Genomic DNA, 17,604 nt, shown 5'->3' on the forward strand with positions numbered 1-17,604 from the left:
GAAATCGCTTTCTCATTTTGCGATTCGCTAATTGCGATTCGCAAATTGAAAATTGTTCCCATTCATTCCTATCGGCCTCTAGGCTCATAGGAATGAATAGGGAGGTATTCCTTAATTGCGACTCGCAATTTGCGAATCGCTATTAAGGAATTTTAAGAAATAGCTATTTTTAAGGTGAATTCTTCTTGCATACCATTTTGCTATTCCTCATTAGCGATTCCTTATTGTTCGCTAACAAGGAATCGCAAAATGGATGCTTGATGCATCTGGGAAATAGTCATGTGAAAATTCACAATCAAACAGGGCAGATCAGAACAGAGTTAAAGGTGAGAAAGTGTGCATTCTACAAAGTAAATACGCTTTGTAGTGGGTTGTCAGGCATCTCGAAAATATTCCAACTAGAGAAATATTTACTTTCCTGTCTTACATCTTGACTGTTGCCTGCTCTCTTCTGTTATACAGATAGCACCAGTGTACATCTAGTGCATGCACTTTCTTTAGGGAGTTTTCCCCCATTAGCATGGGGGCATGCCCCATGCTATTGATGGAAACAGTTTGTCCTTGCACCCACGCCCTATTATGGACACAGGTTCAGAGGCCAAAAGGCTGTCAGCAGGCGTTCTCACTGCACAGTCAGTGTGCTTCCTGAGTGCGACCGCTGCAGGAGTTTTAGTGGGTCTCATGGATACCCCCAGACATCCTCCTACAGGTGGGTGCTGTAGCTTAATGCACAATCTTGCTGAAGAATCTCTTTCCCTTCTTTCGAGTGCAGGTGGTTGCCTCCTACACAGAGCAAGTCGAAGTAGCCACTTCAAACTTCTGGTTCACGTTTCATTAATGAGGTGCCCTCAGTGAAGAGCGAGTTTGCGGTTATCCTCAGGGCAGCTCATTAATTTCAACAGGCCTCACTATCCCTGTTTGTGTCCTTTGCACCTGTTTGAAGGTGTGCTATGGCACAAACAGGGACAGTGCAATAATTCCATAATATCATCACAGGTGGCCTTTGTTTTTAATTAAATCATTCGGTCTTCATTTGGACCTAGGTTCTAATAGTCTTTTAGCCTGCTATTGTGGGCTATACCAACCCTATTAAATCCCTATTATAGTCCTTCATATCTGGCCCGCATCCATAACACTACAGCAGGTCTTTCATGAGTGCCATAGCTCTCTACAGTACAGAGATATGACAAAAAACAAAATAAATCCTATTTGTTTTGTAAATGTAAATGTAAATGTAGTTGAGCTTATATAGCGCACAGCTACCCGCAGTGGGTTTCCCGGCGCTTGCTTAGGGAACCCTTCCTGGTATTCCCCTGTGAGATAGCAGGGTATCCACAAGGTGAAAGTGAGGCATCCCGCCGCGAGGGGCCGTTGTGGAGATTAAGCAAGCTATTGCCCAGAGTCGCAGAGTGTGAACCCGTGAGTCGAGGAGGCACCGGGGCGAGAATTATCAAGTCCGTGGAATTTTTAGCCCAAGACCCGCCGAGGCGGGGAATTGAACCCTGGTCCAGGACCGATCTCAGCTTCCGGGTCTGCTGCCTCTAACCCCTTTTCAAAGGTTTTTTTGTGGTTTTGTGCGAGATGACAGAACAAAGTTTTTTAAAAGCTATGAAGAGCCACTTGAATGAGCATCACAGAGATTTGTATTAAAAAGACAAAAAAATAAAATAGGTTTTATTTTAGGTCTAATATAAAAAAAACAAATCCAAAGAAATGTAAAAGAAATCTTCATTTTGGGGGGAAAAACTCCAGAAAAAAAGACATTTGAACTTGGAGTTAAAAAAAAAAATATTTTTTTTTTTTTTCGAGGCTTAAATGGTGAGCTAAAACGAGTTTTTCGGGCATAAGTCTTCTAAACTTCACTTATGACTTTACAACACTCTAAACCGCGAAGGCCAATGTTGGTAAAACAAGAACACGCCTATTTCTGCTTGCTCAGGAGGGCAACTACTGGTAAAGTTGATCCAAGAGATGTTATATTCAACAAGGGCACAGAATAATGTGGAGGCTTCTTTGTCTTCATTTGTCTATGCGTAAGGTGCACTAAATAAATGAAGAAAGTGTTCCCTGTTCCATCTGCAATCAAAAGCTGCACAAGGGCCAGTCTGAGCAGTACTCAATGGGAACATCTTTGATCTACTCTTCTGAAAGAGATTGCCCAGGCCAGAGTACCAGATGGGTCATCCAGCTGCAGAAAAGAGGTTAAAGCTATATCTACAGTTGTCATGCAACAGGAAACAGAAGAAGAGGATGAATATTTGCAGTATTTTGCTAAATTCTTCAAATAAATGCCACCAAGTCGTCAGTTGGGGGAAGACGAACAAACACGTTTTTGCATGAGCAATGAAAAACCACTTGAACAAACAACACAGAGATTTGTATTAAAAAAAAGTAGCATTTAAAAACAAAAAAACTAAAAGAAAACACAAAAATAAAAGAAACATATTTAAAAGTATAAAAATAAATAGCCTCTTTTCCTCTAAATTAAGGCAATTTAAGCATGCAGTCATGTTAGACGATTTCACAAAATTGAGCACGTCGTCTGGCCAGGGATCAGGCTTTGTGCCAAATCTTGCACTGCATATGACTGTGAGTCAATTAGAGAGTTTTTGACCACCTGAAAAAGTTGTACATTATAAATGTAGAATTTGATCAAAAGTTAAAGTGACGTTATATTTAGGTATGGAAGTAAGATATTACATTACTTTACAAAAAACACTAGACATTCACCTAAAAAAACAAATATTAAAATGACAGCATATTTAGTTTGTGACGCCACAAAAACTATATTGTTTAACAACCAAAAATAAACGGAAATTTGCCACTAAAATTTCAGTGAGCTAACTATATCTTGTGTCCCCGCAATGCACAGCATGCAATGCCCCTCTTCCTCTCTGGGCATGAGTTTCCAGTTTCCTGTCAAACCATCACATCAGTCTTCTCACCTGCACCCCAGGAGCCTGGAGGCGACTGCTGAAATGCCACACCTGCAAGCTGTCATTGATGTGCTACACATCGCTTAGCGTGGTCCCGCGACGCGGAGCAGTACACTGTACAGGGAGAAGTCACAAGGAAAGAGACCAAAATTCACCAACTATTTTAAAGGAAGCAGCCAGAAGGCCACTGATAGCAGGAATGGGAAATCCCACCAAGCCTCTATAGATGAACTAGATCAGCCCCAAACTACTATTTTTTCTTTCCCTTGCTTTGCTATACAATCAACAACCTTCCCTCATTCACAAACTCCTCTTTTGGCCCTTGTGAGCCAAGATCTTACAGCAACAAAGCCCTTGCCTAACATTTCTATTCAATATGCCTCTCTTACACATCTGGAGAAGGACACTGATGAAAGGAATATGCCAATGGCTGATGATTGTAGATTGATGGGAGAGAGGTTGTGAGGGTAGGTGCTGAAAACCCAAGGATAGCAATTGAGCCGTTGTGGGAATTGTGCAATCCTTTTGCTATATGGTTAAAGAGCTCCAGAAATTAAATCTGGATATATTGGAGGAGTTACATCTCCTTGCAAATGCTCATAGTGAGAGAAAACCAAACACAATTAATCACTGTATATGTGTCTGTTCAGGAAAAGGCAAAGGGCCAAAGAGAGGGCCATCCCTGAGCCTCCCTTCCCACCAAAATGTAAATAATAAAGACATCATCCAACAAAAGTCTGGTGAATGCAGTCAATGAGTTCTGTGGCAGCACCAGCCAATCACTAATGGGTTGCCAGAGGAACCGATCAGTTGACTCCAGCTGGAGTGGGACGCTAAAACTCCAATTTGCAGAGCCCACAATAGAGTATGGTCTTTCTATACTCACCATTTGGACAGCCGAGTTACCAATCCAGCTACAGAACATATAATCATTGGCAGTGGCATCAGACAAAAGGGATCCCCGTCTGTGACTTTGACGCGCTTCCTCCCCACTTAACAAGGGTCCCTTTGGCACCATCCAAGGCACCCCAGGTTTGAATCATCTATATGATGAGGGTTCTTAACCTGATGGGGGGGGGGGGCAATGGTAAACAACAAAGTCTTTAGTTAACAAGGTGACCCACTTTGTATGCCATAATGCAAATGTCTTGCCATCATTCAATCAGATACTCTCCATGCTCTGCATATATCAGATAACTCATGCACATATGGTACTATCAAGCTCATAATCAGAGATCAGGCAATTGTGGAAGGACTTCTTGCCCTTGAAGCTCGGTTGTTCCGTCCATAGTACACTAGTGTGCAGTTCAAATTGGCCCCAGAGAACTTTAGTGGTGTTGGGTCCTTATGTGAATCTAAAGGTTGCTCAGGTATACAGGGCCAAAAAGAAACAAGTGCTCATGTAGTCCCTTGGAGGGCTACTATGGGGACTGCTGGGAACAGTGCAATCGGCCTGCACCAAGGACATAACAATAATGCCTAGATGTGGTCCAATGGACTTAGTGAATAGGGAAGCCATGTCCAACTGACCTTATCTAGTAATATTGCTGCTATCCCTACCATCCCTACCATCCCTACTTCAATTAGCATTCCTGTTGCTGAAGATCACTGATCTCCAATAAACTTGTAATTGTGGCGGTTAAGCCTGATGAAAGTGTGGAAGATTGTAGATAACATTCTATCCATAATCCCCCATTTAAAAGATTTATGGAGCGTCCTCTTTTAGAACTTGACAGGCTTAAAATCTAGCCTCATTGACCAGCAGTGGGGGTCTTTTATTGACAATTATGAAGTTTTTGACTTCCAGGAAAGCCTATTTTTAAATGTGGGAATTTAACATTGTTTTGTCGGGCTACAGCCCAAGCTAGAGGCTGGAGGCTTAATTGTCCAGGACAAAAATTTGCTACATTGTAAAATCAAGAGGTTATCTGCCTCAGCACTCAATCTTCTGGGACTTTCATTGTGTAAAGACAATAAATGCATTTATTTGAATAATGTTTTTAATAGACTGGCAAATGTATATGGAGAATCACCAACCCTCCCACTCTTAGATGACCAGCTAAGACTTCTTTCCCTCGAAGTGCTTAGGATAGTTATAGGGGACTTCAATGTGAGCTTTGAACCACTGGCTAATGGTGATGTATCTTTAACTGACGAGGAAGATGAACAATGGTCTATTAGAAGAATTGGTATCACCCAGGCAACTAGAAACTCAACCATTGCACTCCAATTTATGGGTATCACACTAAGGGCAGGACTGAGAGTCTGTAATGCCAGATCTATATCAGACCAACGGGGCGCCCCAACCTTTAACTGCTCTAAGAGCAACAGCAGAACTGATTAGGTCTTCTTATCTTTATGTATTTGGTCAAGTATGATAGATATGAGTGTTTTAGAAAGAGGGTACAGTGACCGTAATGCTTTGGAACTTGAACTAACTGGGTTCATCATTCCCACTCTAGAAATAGTAAATCCTAGCTGTTGGACTTGGCCCTTTTTGCAGGGTCATCCTGAACTTTTTTCCTTCCTCCTAGCCTTTTTTCGGACATAGTGTTGGGGTTTTTTGGACTCTGGGCACTTTAGCACTGCTGTCCAGTGTAAAGTGTGTGTGCTCTCTGTGGTAAATATGGTAAAGATTGGTCTATGCCTGTTTGGCATATTTAATTTACCTATCAGTCCCTTGTAAAGTGGTATCTCATATACCCAGGGAAGGTAAATTAAATGCTACTGGTGGGCTTGCAGCGCTGATTGCGCCACCCACCAAAGTAGCCTTTCAAACCTGTCTCAGGCCTCTGCCATTGCAGGGTCTGTGCGCGCAGTGTGACTGCCGCTGTGACGTGGTAGCTAAAGTGTGTGCCATGTCTGTGACTTCCCTTTTACTGCATGTCAGTCACCCCTAAGGTAGGCCCTACCCAAGCTTGACCTATGGGTAGAGTGCATTGTAGGTAAAAGGTAGGACATGTACCTTAAATGCATGACATGTCCTGGTAGTGACAAACAGTCATTTTGGTTTCTCACTGATGTGAGGCTGCCCTCTCATAGGAATACATTGGGGATTCCCTTGTAGGTGTTTCAGTGGTAATTCCTGATATGAGAGGAGCAGCATGGTCAAGTTTGGTATATTTGGAATAGTGATAATAAAGGCTATGCAATGGTGTGCGCTGATTTATTATACCTATTTTAGAAGTGCCACTTCTAGAAGTTGGCATTTCTGTTTGCTATATGTCTGCCTGCCTTATGTATATTGCATGTCTGGCTTTGGAGTGGAAGGGGCTGGTGAGGTGTGTGTAGCTCCAGGGAGGGCAGGGTGAGTCAGCACTAGGCCGAACGGGATATCTGCATTTGGAGTAGTGGGAGGAGCAGTCCCCTGACCATGAATAGGTCTGTGCCTGCCTAGGTAAATGCTGGCTCCGCCCCCCTGTAGCATGTCTGATGACAAGCCCCCCCCTGAAAATAGGGAAGGGGAGCCCTGTAAAAAGAGTCCTCCAATACCCCCAGAACCAGCTCAGGCTTGTTCTCCCAAGCCCTTTGCCAAGGGCAGACAAAGGAAAAGGGTGTATAAATATTGGGGCTGTGACCCCATAAAAAGGTTGTGCTGTTGTGCTTCCTGGGGACTTCGTGCTGCTGGGCCCCAGGAGGAACCACCACAAGGGACTGCCTCCCTGCTGGAGGGCCCTGTGAGCTAGCCTGCCTGGGCCCAGCCTTTCCCCCCTGGAACTTCGGGGTCCCGGTGCCTTGTGAGCACTGGATCTTTATTTTAATGCTCCAGGACTAGGGAAGCGATTTGTTTTGCAGCCCTGGGCTGTGACGAATTTGGTGGGGATTCCCCCGCATTTTTGGTGCTTCTGCAGCAGAGCGGGAGCCCACCCCGCACTGCTGCTGCTGGTAGAGGCGGTAGCACACCCCGCATGGATGCCTTGCTGGCGGGAGCCTACCCCGTAGCCCACTCTGCTTTTATGGCGTGTTAGTGGGAGCCCATGCCGCTGGTGTGTGCCCTTGAGAGGTGGAAGCCTACCCGCATGCCGGTACATTCGTTGGCACAGCAGGAGCCCACCCCGCATTGTTTCGTGTACCAAAGGCCGCCGCTCAGAGGGCGACTAGAAAGTCAGGCAGGTCTGTGCTTGACTCTGGGCGGGATCCCGGGAGGAAAAGGAAGCCCCACAGGTTGCCTGGAGACCGACAGGAGGACCGAAGCCTCGAGGGCTCCCGGCGGAAGTCCCGCGCTGTGCCCAGCTACCAGCAGAAATCCACCAGAGAGCCCAGGTGGGAGGGGCTCCCTGAGACACATGGTCAATGCCTGCCCCGCTTCTGCAAGAAGCCCCAGTGACTGGAGCTGAATTCTTTTGAGTGCTGTTGGTGCTAATCGAGGGCACCAGGAGGAGTCCCAGAGGGGAGCTCCCAAGCGGCACGGTGGTACCAGTGCCATTTTTCTTTGGGGGCAAGTTTTTATTTGAGTCCCGGAGTGGGGCTCAAAAGGCACAGTGGTGCCCGGGCCCTGCGAGAGAGCGGGCAGCTGCAACATTTGGTCAAGGTTATTCCAGGAGTCCCGGAGTGGGGCTCCAGAGGCACCATAGGTGCCCGTGCTCATTTTGTTCACCACAGCTGCACCATGAGAGAGAGCGGGCAGCTGCAACCCGGGGCATTTTCTTTTTGTGATGAGAAGGAAATGAGACCCCCCCCCCCCCAGCGCATTGCACACCTTGGCTTTGCCCTAGGGCTAATTGATAAGCCTTATTTTCGCGCCCTGACATTCTGGACAGAGGGCATTTTGAGCCCAGTGAAAGGCCATTTGGCCTGGGGGTCATTCTGGATGATAAAGCCTAATATGATTGTGACATACTGTGTTTTATTGCATAATGTGTTTATGCTTGTGATGTCTATCGCGTAATGTGTTTATGCTTAGGAGGCTTATGCACAATGTGTTTTATGCCTAATTGTGATGCGGACATAATGTGTTAATGTTGCCCATGCTAATGCTGAGTACAGTATTCTGCCAGTAGTTACTGGTTGTGTTTAAAATTTGCTACTTGTGCTTTGTGATGGTTCTGACAGTGGCCAGATTGGTCTTGTCGGGTGTATATAATCTCCTGTGAATATTGCCTAATGCCAGTTGGCACAGTGTATATTGTGTATATTGTGTGATTATGATTCTAATGTGTTTTGGATAATACAAAGGCTAATTTTTTATATAACCTTCTGAGGAGTCTCTTTTGTGGTGTGCCTAGTGTGTTGCTGCTGTGATTGTGTTGTACGCAAACGCTTTACACTTTGCCTCTGGGATAAGCCTGACTGCTCGTTCTAAGCTACCAAGGGGCTGAGCAGGGGTTATCTTCAGTGTGTAACTCCCTTGCCCTGATTAGAGTGGGGGTTTCTGCCTGGCTTAGGCGCATGCCCTAGCCAACCAGAAATCCAATTTATAACACTAGACTTTTGGGTAATGTTGCTATTTCTAATAATAAAAAGATCCTAAAGTGGGAGTTTATGTAGGCTCACCTGCATCTCTTAAATAAAGATTATATGAGTGTGTGTGATGCTCTGGAGAAGATCGGTAAATTGATAGACTAAGGTGCACTTGACGTGGTACCCCAGAGCAACCTGTGGGGAGTCGTGAGAAGTATGGGACTTCCAGAAAATATCTTAGATATTCTCATAAGACTCCATGAAAATAGCCATGCCAGTGTCTGATATGGGAAAAATGTGGAGCAATCAGATCTATTTAGGATAGAGAGGGTGTGTGGCAGGGCTGTGTTTTAGCCCCAACCCTCTTATTTCTGTTCATCAATGATCTAGCAGAGGTGCTCAACTTTGATAACAATAAGCTCCCAAAGTTGGCTCCCGAAAAACACACATGTTACTCTTTGTAGATGATTCCGTCCTTATTTTGAAAATTCCTGGGTGATTACTAGCTATTCTAGATTGCTTTTTATTGTTATGTGCAGATGGTGAATGTCAGCAAAACCAAGTGTATGTTGTTCAATCCTTATAGGTCCTAGCATGTTAGGCTGCAGGTTTTTAGCACAACGTTTGAATTGGTCATGGATTGTGTACATCTTGGAGTGACGCTTACTCACAATTTTTGTTGGAATCCCAGAATACTAAAAGTGCCCTAGCTGCTGTAGGAGATGGGAGCGATACTGAAAGTGGCAAAAAAAAATCAAATCTAACAATCTAATGCCCTAGCTCTAGAAATATATAAAGTAAAGGTAAAAAGCGCTGCTCTCTATTGCACAGAGATTTGGGGCTATGTAGAAATTGCAGAGCTGTGTGTGGTAGAGAAAAGATTTCTGAGACACCTTACTAATCTCCATTGCTGCAGGACATAGGTTTGTACCCAATTTCCTCTACTATAATGTTGAGACCTTTAGTCTTTTGGCATTGGCTCTGGACAACTCCTGAACTAGAGCCTTATTGGGAGTCAATGAGAGAGCTCTTAAGAATTCCTTGGCTGTCTTATTTAAAGAAAATGCACTAAGCTCCAGCTTGTGAAAATCTTTCTGACAACACAGTAGAGGCCCCCGCTACCCACGACAATTGATTAAAGATCAGTGTAGGGGATTATTTTGGGGTGATTCAATAGACACTTCCAAAACAGGTAGTCTCACAGACCAATTCCTTGATTGTAAGATTATGCCATCGTATGAAGTAGTACTTGATATCATACAAGGTTCTTTGCCTAGACAATTGTATCTGAAGTTCAGGTATGGGACGCTCCTATTAGCACAATTTATCTCTAAATGGGAGAAGTCCAACCAGGACTTCCAAAGCGTGTCCTGTCTGCAACAATTCCTGTGAGTCTATTTCTCATGTTTGATTCTTTTGCACTGCCTATCGAGTACTGCACAGATAATGGATCATTCCATTGTGCCATCTTACTGGTCTTAGGACCACCGATATAGCTCTGAGGATTCTGAAGTCAGATACAAGAAAAGTGATTGTGGCTGGTATGGCCAAATTTCTACAGGCAGCTTGGATAATTTGCAAACGATTGGAAGGAACATCTGTGTGACTGCCTTAGGGTTAGGATATAGATCTATGAGATGGGATACCCCCCCACCATGTTCCAATCAAGATATAGATAAGATAATGAGTTGAACATTTTGTGACTTCCACATTGGAGCGAATGCCCCTTTTATAATAGTTTTTAGCAATAAATTCTATTGTCATGTTTTAACAGATAGAATGCTGCAAAATGTATTACATCTGTACTGTCTGTATGGGCAAGTTGCATCAGTCGATTAATCTCTAGTTGACAGAATGTACATTTTTTATAATTATTTATTTTGTAACCGTTGTTATTTTGTTATGTTATATTGAATTTTTTAGGGATTTGTAAGCCGAAATAAACAACAATGAAATAACTTTCACTGCTTATGACTTTGAATACAACGTTACTCATGATATGCTAAATGACATCACAATTGGATGTCCTTGCACACGTTCATGAAAACACAAATATCAGGTCCTTTGAGGTGGGCATTTTGCCTGCTAGGTACTGAAGGACTTTTTGGTCCAAGCATTCCACAAACCCATCACCCTGGGAGCATTGCTTTGGGATCTAATCACAAGATGAGAAACTTGCTGTTTAAAGTATCCATCTGAAGTACAATTTACTTACCTATGGTATTGCTTTCTGGTGGGTACTCTAACTGCAGATTCCTCACCACCCTCCCATCCACCCGTTCTGTGGTATTGTCTTTTTCATCTAAAATGACACCAATTTAGGAATCTGCTCACTTATTTGTTCAATATGCTGATGGGCTCCACATCTAAGAGAGTGTAAGGATTCATAAAAGAAACTGACATCAGAGCACACGAGTGGTGCTATATTACAACTCCTTTAGTCACCTCAGGAGTGGAACGGACTCTGATTCCCACTGTGGCTCTTACGCAGGCACAGTGTTTGGCTGTTCTGGATACACTCTGGCATCTGGGGGAAGTTCACAAGTTGAGAAATATGCAGTTAGAGTATCAACCAGAAAGAGCATTTCTGATGGTAAGTAATTTGTTGTTCTTTCACTCCCCCATCCATTTATTCAGCCATTTACCCTTCCAACCATCCAACCATCTACACCAATATATCCATCTATCCTTTACCAAAAGTTGTACTCAGCGGTGGAGTTGTGTGAATTTGAAAGAAAATCCAGAAATCCAGAAATCCACTGGAAAAAAACAGTGGTTAAAATGACTTTATAGTGTTTGTTGAAATGATACACAACTTCATGTTTTAAAACCAAAAAGAATGTAATTCACCAGTTACAGCTAGCTATAATTTGCAACCCCATACACTGCTTGTGAACGCACATATTACATCACTCATGACATGTTTAATGATGTCATTGACAACATTATTTATGACATCTCAATGACATAATTTGTAACATCACTAAAGACATCATTGAAGGAATATGACAGTTTGGTATTAGTTTTGCATACTGAAAGGTATTCCGTAAAATACACGTAGGCTCAAGTTTCCATAACCTGTAGTACAAATGAGCGTAAGTTTTCACACAAGCAGAATATGAAGAATATCTATGAAATCACCCACATCTGAAAGAGACTTCTATGTGGAGATTTCTTACCTTTGAATTTCCCAGGTGTCAGGCTGGATCTGAAAACTTTTGCTGAGCAATACCCCTTGTGCGTGACGTCAGGCAGCTCCATTCAGCTTCGCGTTGACTATGTAATGAGTGATACAATATGTGAGGTCATAAGCAGTGCATTGCGGGGGCGTAAGTTATAGTTAGCACATGTAACTATAACTGCTGAATTTCTATGGTTTTGCACTTATGAAATCTGAGCCTAACTATAAAGTACTGGAACTTTTGTTTTTTTCAGTGAATTTCTAAGTTTTTTTAAATTCTGAATCCTAACTATAATGACCCTTAATGTTTTTTTCCAGTCAATATATATATATATATATATATATATCAATGCTCCAACAACTTCTCTCCCAGCCGAGAGAGAAGTAGAAAAGCAGCACTCGCGGGGTGAGTTTCAGAAGTTTCTTTATTCTATTCCTGTTGCAGACGCGTTTCGGGCCGAGCCCTTTGTCAATGTAATTACATAAACGCTGTCAGGAAGACATTTTATGCAGCGCGGTGTCACTGATGGAAACTGTAGATGGACTACCCGACTCAGAACTGCGGGCGCCATATTGGAATGTACAAAAGTAACATTGTTACATTGATCACAGGGCGAAATTACATTTTTAAACAACATAATTCATTTAGTTATAAAGCTGTGAATCAGCTTGCCAATTAAGTTCAATCGATAGCTATTGTGACGAAAAATTGAGCAAAAACAAGTACATTTTAAATAATCACTATTCAATTCATAATTATTAAAACCATCCTTTTGCTTCTCTTATTAAGTGTACGTGTTTAGCGCATTTTATCTCACAAATATACATATAAACGCCCAATCAATCAGACATTCCATTTCTATCTTGCCGTGGATCGGCTTAGGCGGCTTCTATCACTAGAAACCGCATATCTATACCCTGGGGCACCCCCCAAGGTAAAACAGATTCCACCGGACTTAGATGAAAAGGCAGGCTGTTTACTAATTCCATTTATTTACCCAGGTGGATGGCTAATTCTTCCCCACTATTCAGACCCGTTGGAATTTTTGTCTGTAAATCAATGATATAACGAGACTCCAAACGTCTCAGCTTCAACAATCTATTACCACCCCTTTCATGTTCCTGTACTTGATCCACCCCGAAGTATTGTAACAAATCTCTATTGCTCCGATGTTTGATGGCAAAGTGTTTGGCAACAGGAGATGTCAAATCCTTATTGGCTATCGCCCTCATATGTTCAAGGATTCTTAACTTCACACTTTTTATAGTACTCCCTATGTATTTAAGGTTGCAGGGACATACTAGGCAATACACCACATAGGGTGTTTGACATGTAATGAAGGACCCAATACTTTTCTTCCTCGTGACCCCAGGGATTTCATAGCCCAAGACCCTTTTGCTATAAGCACAGGCCTTGCACTTGCCACAAGGATAGAATCCTTTCATTTCTGCCAAAGTATTAGTCCTAGCAACAGGAGTCTCAAGATGGCTGTGTACCAGTAGATCTTTAATGGACTTAGTTTTCCTGAAAGTTACTAGTGGGTTGTTGGGGATGTCTGCCCCAATTATGGGATCAGTCTTTAGAATATGCCAACTATGGCGTAAGATTCCTTTTAATTTATTGGAATTGTTGCTGTAAGCTGTTATCAAACGGAATTTGCCCTCATCTGTTTTTTTAGGGTGTGTTTTGTCCTTTAGCAATTCAGCTCTATCTGTTCCGGACACTCTTTTAAGAGTTTCGGTCAGGAGAGCATGGCTGTAGCCTCTTTGTATGAACCTGGCCACACTCTCTTTTGCTGCATCCTGGAAGTCTTCCTCACGTGAGCAGTTGCGTTTAAGGCGCAATAGCTCCCCGTAAGGGATACTTCGTTTCAGGTTCTCCGGATGCGCGCTCTCAGCGTGCAAGACGCTATTACCAGCGGTAGGTTTGCGGTATAGGGATGTTGTTACTTGGTTATCAATGATGGTTACACGAAGGTCGAGGTAGCTCACTGCCACTGAGCTGACCTCGCCGGTGAATTTCAGATTGACATTGTTGATGTTTAAATGTGAAATGTATTCTCTGGCACTTTGTTCTGACCCTCTCCACACCAGGAAGAGGTCATCAATGTACCTGTGCCATTTAATCACATTATTAGTCCAAGTAATATTCCCCTCTGACCAGGCCACCTGCTCCTCCCACCAGCCTACGAATAAATTCGCGTAGCTGGGGGCGAAGCAGGTTCCCATGGCAGTCCCGGAGATTTGTTTAAAGAGCTCACCCTGAAAGAGAAAGAAATTATTCAACAGGCAAAATTCCGTTAATTCCAGCAACATGGTACTATTTCCCCTGTATTTCAATGGTCTCTTATTCATGAAATATTCAACAGCTTTTAAGCCTTGCGAGTGCTCAATACACGTGTATAAACTCGTGATATCCATCACAATCAGAACATACGAGGGATCCCAAACTAAGTCCTGTAGTTGTACAATGAACTCTTTTGTGTCCCTGATGTATGAAGATAATTGAAGCACTGATTGAAATAGAAAATGATCAATAAACACCGAAAGATTCTCTGTTAAGCTGCCCATTGATGAAACTATTGGGCGGCCAGGGGGTGTCTTAAGATCCTTATGAACTTTGGGCAGATGATAAAAAGTAGGGATTACTGGATGATTTGATCGTAAAAAAAGATGTTCCTCAGTGCTTAACATATCTTTATTGTGCCATTTCTGTATTAACTTGTCATATTCTTGTATGCTCTCCTGATATTTTCTCATAGTGGTGGATTCATAGTGTTGTTGATTCGATAATTGTCGCTTCGCTTCCCCCACATGCATGTCCTTAGTCATTATTACTACATTCCCCCCTTTGTCGGAAGGTTTGTAGATCACAGAGGTGTCATCCTGAAGACTTTTTAAGGCTTTTCTTTGTCCTATAGTTAAAGAATTAGTGACAGTTCCTTTTTTGGACATGCGTAGTTTAATCAAGTCTTTTATAACAGTTTCTGAGAAGATATCAATCGCATCTTGAGCCATTTGTGGTAGGAAGTGCGAGATGGGTTTGAAGGGACTCTGTGGGGCTTCTTGATCTATGCCCACCCTCCTACTCCTTTGTGTTAGACTTATTTCATCAGAGTTGCTTGCTATGGTTTCGGATCTTATCTCTTCCAAGATTTCCAAGGTTTCCAAGTCACCCAATTGAATATTGTCAGTCTCCAAGATCTTATTTTGTCGTTTTTCATGCGTTGTTGGCTTCGTTTTGTAGTATTTGTGTAACTTTAGTTTCCTGGTAAATCTAAAGAGATCGATCCTAGTTTGAGTAAATTCTAGATCTTTTTGAGGGCAAAACGAGAGGCCTAGCTGCAACACGGTTTCCTCATCCTTAGTCATATTTGTGAGATAAAATGCGCTAAACACGTACACTCAATAAGAGAAGCAAAAGGATGGTTTTAATAATTATGAATTGAATAGTGATTATTTAAAATGTACTTGTTTTTGCTCAATTTTTCGTCACAATAGCTATCGATTGAACTTAATTGGCAAGCTGATTCACAGCTTTATAACTAAATGAATTATGTTGTTTAAAAATGTAATTTCGCCCTGTGATCAATGTAACAATGTTACTTTTGTACATTCCAATATGGCGCCCGCAGTTCTGAGTCGGGTAGTCCATCTACAGTTTCCATCAGTGACACCGCGCTGCATAAAATGTCTTCCTGACAGCGTTTATGTAATTACATTGACAAAGGGCTCGGCCCGAAACGCGTCTGCAACAGGAATAGAATAAAGAAACTTCTGAAACTCACCCCGCGAGTGCTGCTTTTCTACTTCTCTCTCGGCTGGTAGAGAAGTTGTTGGAGCATTGATATTACACGGCGCGCTAACCGTGTAGCGGCACCCACTGCTTGAGCCCCGTCTTCCTTTGGCGCAATTGGAGCAGTATATATATATATATATATATATATATTGCCCAAGACGTCTCCTCCAGCAGAAAGAAACAGGCAGCACACGGGGCTTGTGAAACATCCACCTTTTATTTTCTCATCAGACCATGGGCATGACGCGTTTCGGGGGTTTTTCCTTTTTCAAATGCCCCCCTGGTCGAGTTGTGTCTCTTCTTGCTTACAGTTCCCAATTGTCCGTCCCACCTTCTAAAGTAGTGTGGGTTGCCTGACAAACACGGCATGGAGTCGCCTCTGCCTTGGGTAGTAAACTGCATTTCCCAGCATGCAGTATTATGTGCATGCCGGCGGCGATACCAATTACCGGCTCAATTTCTTTGTTCAGTCCGCAGCCGGTGTGCCATGTCGTCTGGTGGGAGCCGTGGCACTTGTTCAGGGTTCAGGTGATGACTTTCACACTCCTCTCCCCCTTCCTCGCACTTCCGTCTGTCCTGGATAAGGAAACGCCAATGAAGTAGGGGCGTAACTCCATGCAAGTATGGACTGTATTCACAGCATTGTCCATTACAGGCTTGATGCGAGGTAGTCAGAGGGTCTTCCTTTTTGCGAACCCCATTAGACACTTGCGGGGGTGCACACCTTTCGTGTGGTTCAGCACGAGTGCTAAACACTTGCAACACGCTGAATATTGCCCAAGACGTCTCCTCCAGCAGAAAGAAACAGGCAGCACACGGGGCTTGTGAAACATATATATATGTATATATTAACCAAATTACCCAGTGGCAGTCACATCTGAGCAGTTATAATTAGGATCATGTTTCCATAGGAAATCCCTGGGAGTCCAACAGCCAACCTTACGCTGATCACACCAAAGGCTATGTGCGGCGTGGGTTGGCAGCCTGCTGGGGGGGTTTGGCCTCAGTGCCCGGTTGCAGGCCAAGCCCTGTGGTCAACACCCTTCTGCGCACAGCCACAGCTGCAAGCCAGGTCCTGCAGCAAACGTCATGATACGCATGACCAAACGGTAGGGTTTGTCTGCGTCATGGTGACTGCCTGCAGGGATTTAAATGCAGGGCCTGACTGTAAGCTAGGCCCAGTGACCAACCCCAGGCCAGGCACGATGAAAGGCCTTGTGTAGCATGTGATTGACTGACTGTGGGGGGTTGGCTGTCTCTGGGGGTGTTGGTCATGGCCAAGTTCTGTTGCCAACCCCTGTTGTGCACAGCCGAAGGCAGCATGGGGATGGGACCATCTACTATGACATCATTGATAATATTACTGCAACATTTGCAATTAAATTTTTCTTGACAACACTGTAAATGACAGGGGGGCGAGATATAGTTACCGTAGGGCATTAGTTATAGTTACTTAAGATAACTACAACTGGTTAATTTCTGTGGTTTTTAGAGTTTAAAATGTAAATCTCCTCTTTCTCTGATGTACTTTGCCGGAAGCCCTTTGGTATATCCAAAAGTATGTACATAGAAATCAGCTACACATGCAAAAACTCAAATGTACTGGAAAGGTACTGACAACTACCCACCCAAAACAGGTTGTGGCAAAAGTTCATATAAACTGGGAGCCCTATGACGAGTGGGCTTGCTAGACTGAGGGCTTCCTCCGGCACAACAAGCTGAGGCTCTGCAAGTGGAAGCCTGGCTCTTTGCCCACCTCTTAGCGAGGCAGACCAAACGCAAGTTTGGCAGGGCAGGGGTCCAGCCGACTTACATGCATGTGCATGCATGTCCCAAATTTAAACGAGGCTCTTATTCTTGAAAGGCTTCCATCATACAGGCTAAATATAACATACTTTGATGTTATGGGGCTTTATTAATTTTGTATGGTTTGTCCATTTGTATATCTGTTTTTACGAAGTATTTTTGGATAGTGTACTTTGAGGCCATTTATGTTACGATTGCAGATAATACTCTAGGGTGTAAATTATCACCTGTTTAGTGCAAAATACAATATACACATCCACAAATATTACCTTGTAAATATTTGAACTTCTGAAACTAATGCATAATTTTCTTTACTATTCATGAACAGGCCTCTACAAAAAGTTTACCTCCAAACTGCTTACCGTTGGAAACACACTATTTTACATGTATCCTTTTGCTTTGGCAAGTATAAAAAGTATGTTGTTGTTTTAGAAACTAATGTTCTTGTGCATTGAGTTTAGAGCCTCTTAACTAATTCTTCA

At 43.1% G+C, this 17,604-nt stretch overlaps 1 protein-coding gene across 1 annotated transcript in view; it reads left to right on the forward strand.

Moving 5' to 3' along the window:
- CFAP46 (cilia and flagella associated protein 46) overlaps nucleotides 1-17,604 on the forward strand; it is a 1,487,057-nt gene that overhangs the window by 1,194,246 nt on the left and 275,207 nt on the right. The window contains exon 54 of the mRNA XM_078643461.1: nucleotides 17,451-17,508. Coding sequence (XP_078499587.1) covers nucleotides 17,451-17,508 — 58 coding nt within the window. The remainder of the gene's footprint in view (nucleotides 1-17,450; nucleotides 17,509-17,604) is intronic.

The sequence above is a fragment of the Lissotriton helveticus genome, chromosome 5_1 (genome assembly GCF_964261635.1).
Source record: "Lissotriton helveticus chromosome 5_1, aLisHel1.1, whole genome shotgun sequence".
Taxonomy (NCBI): domain Eukaryota; kingdom Metazoa; phylum Chordata; class Amphibia; order Caudata; family Salamandridae; genus Lissotriton; species Lissotriton helveticus.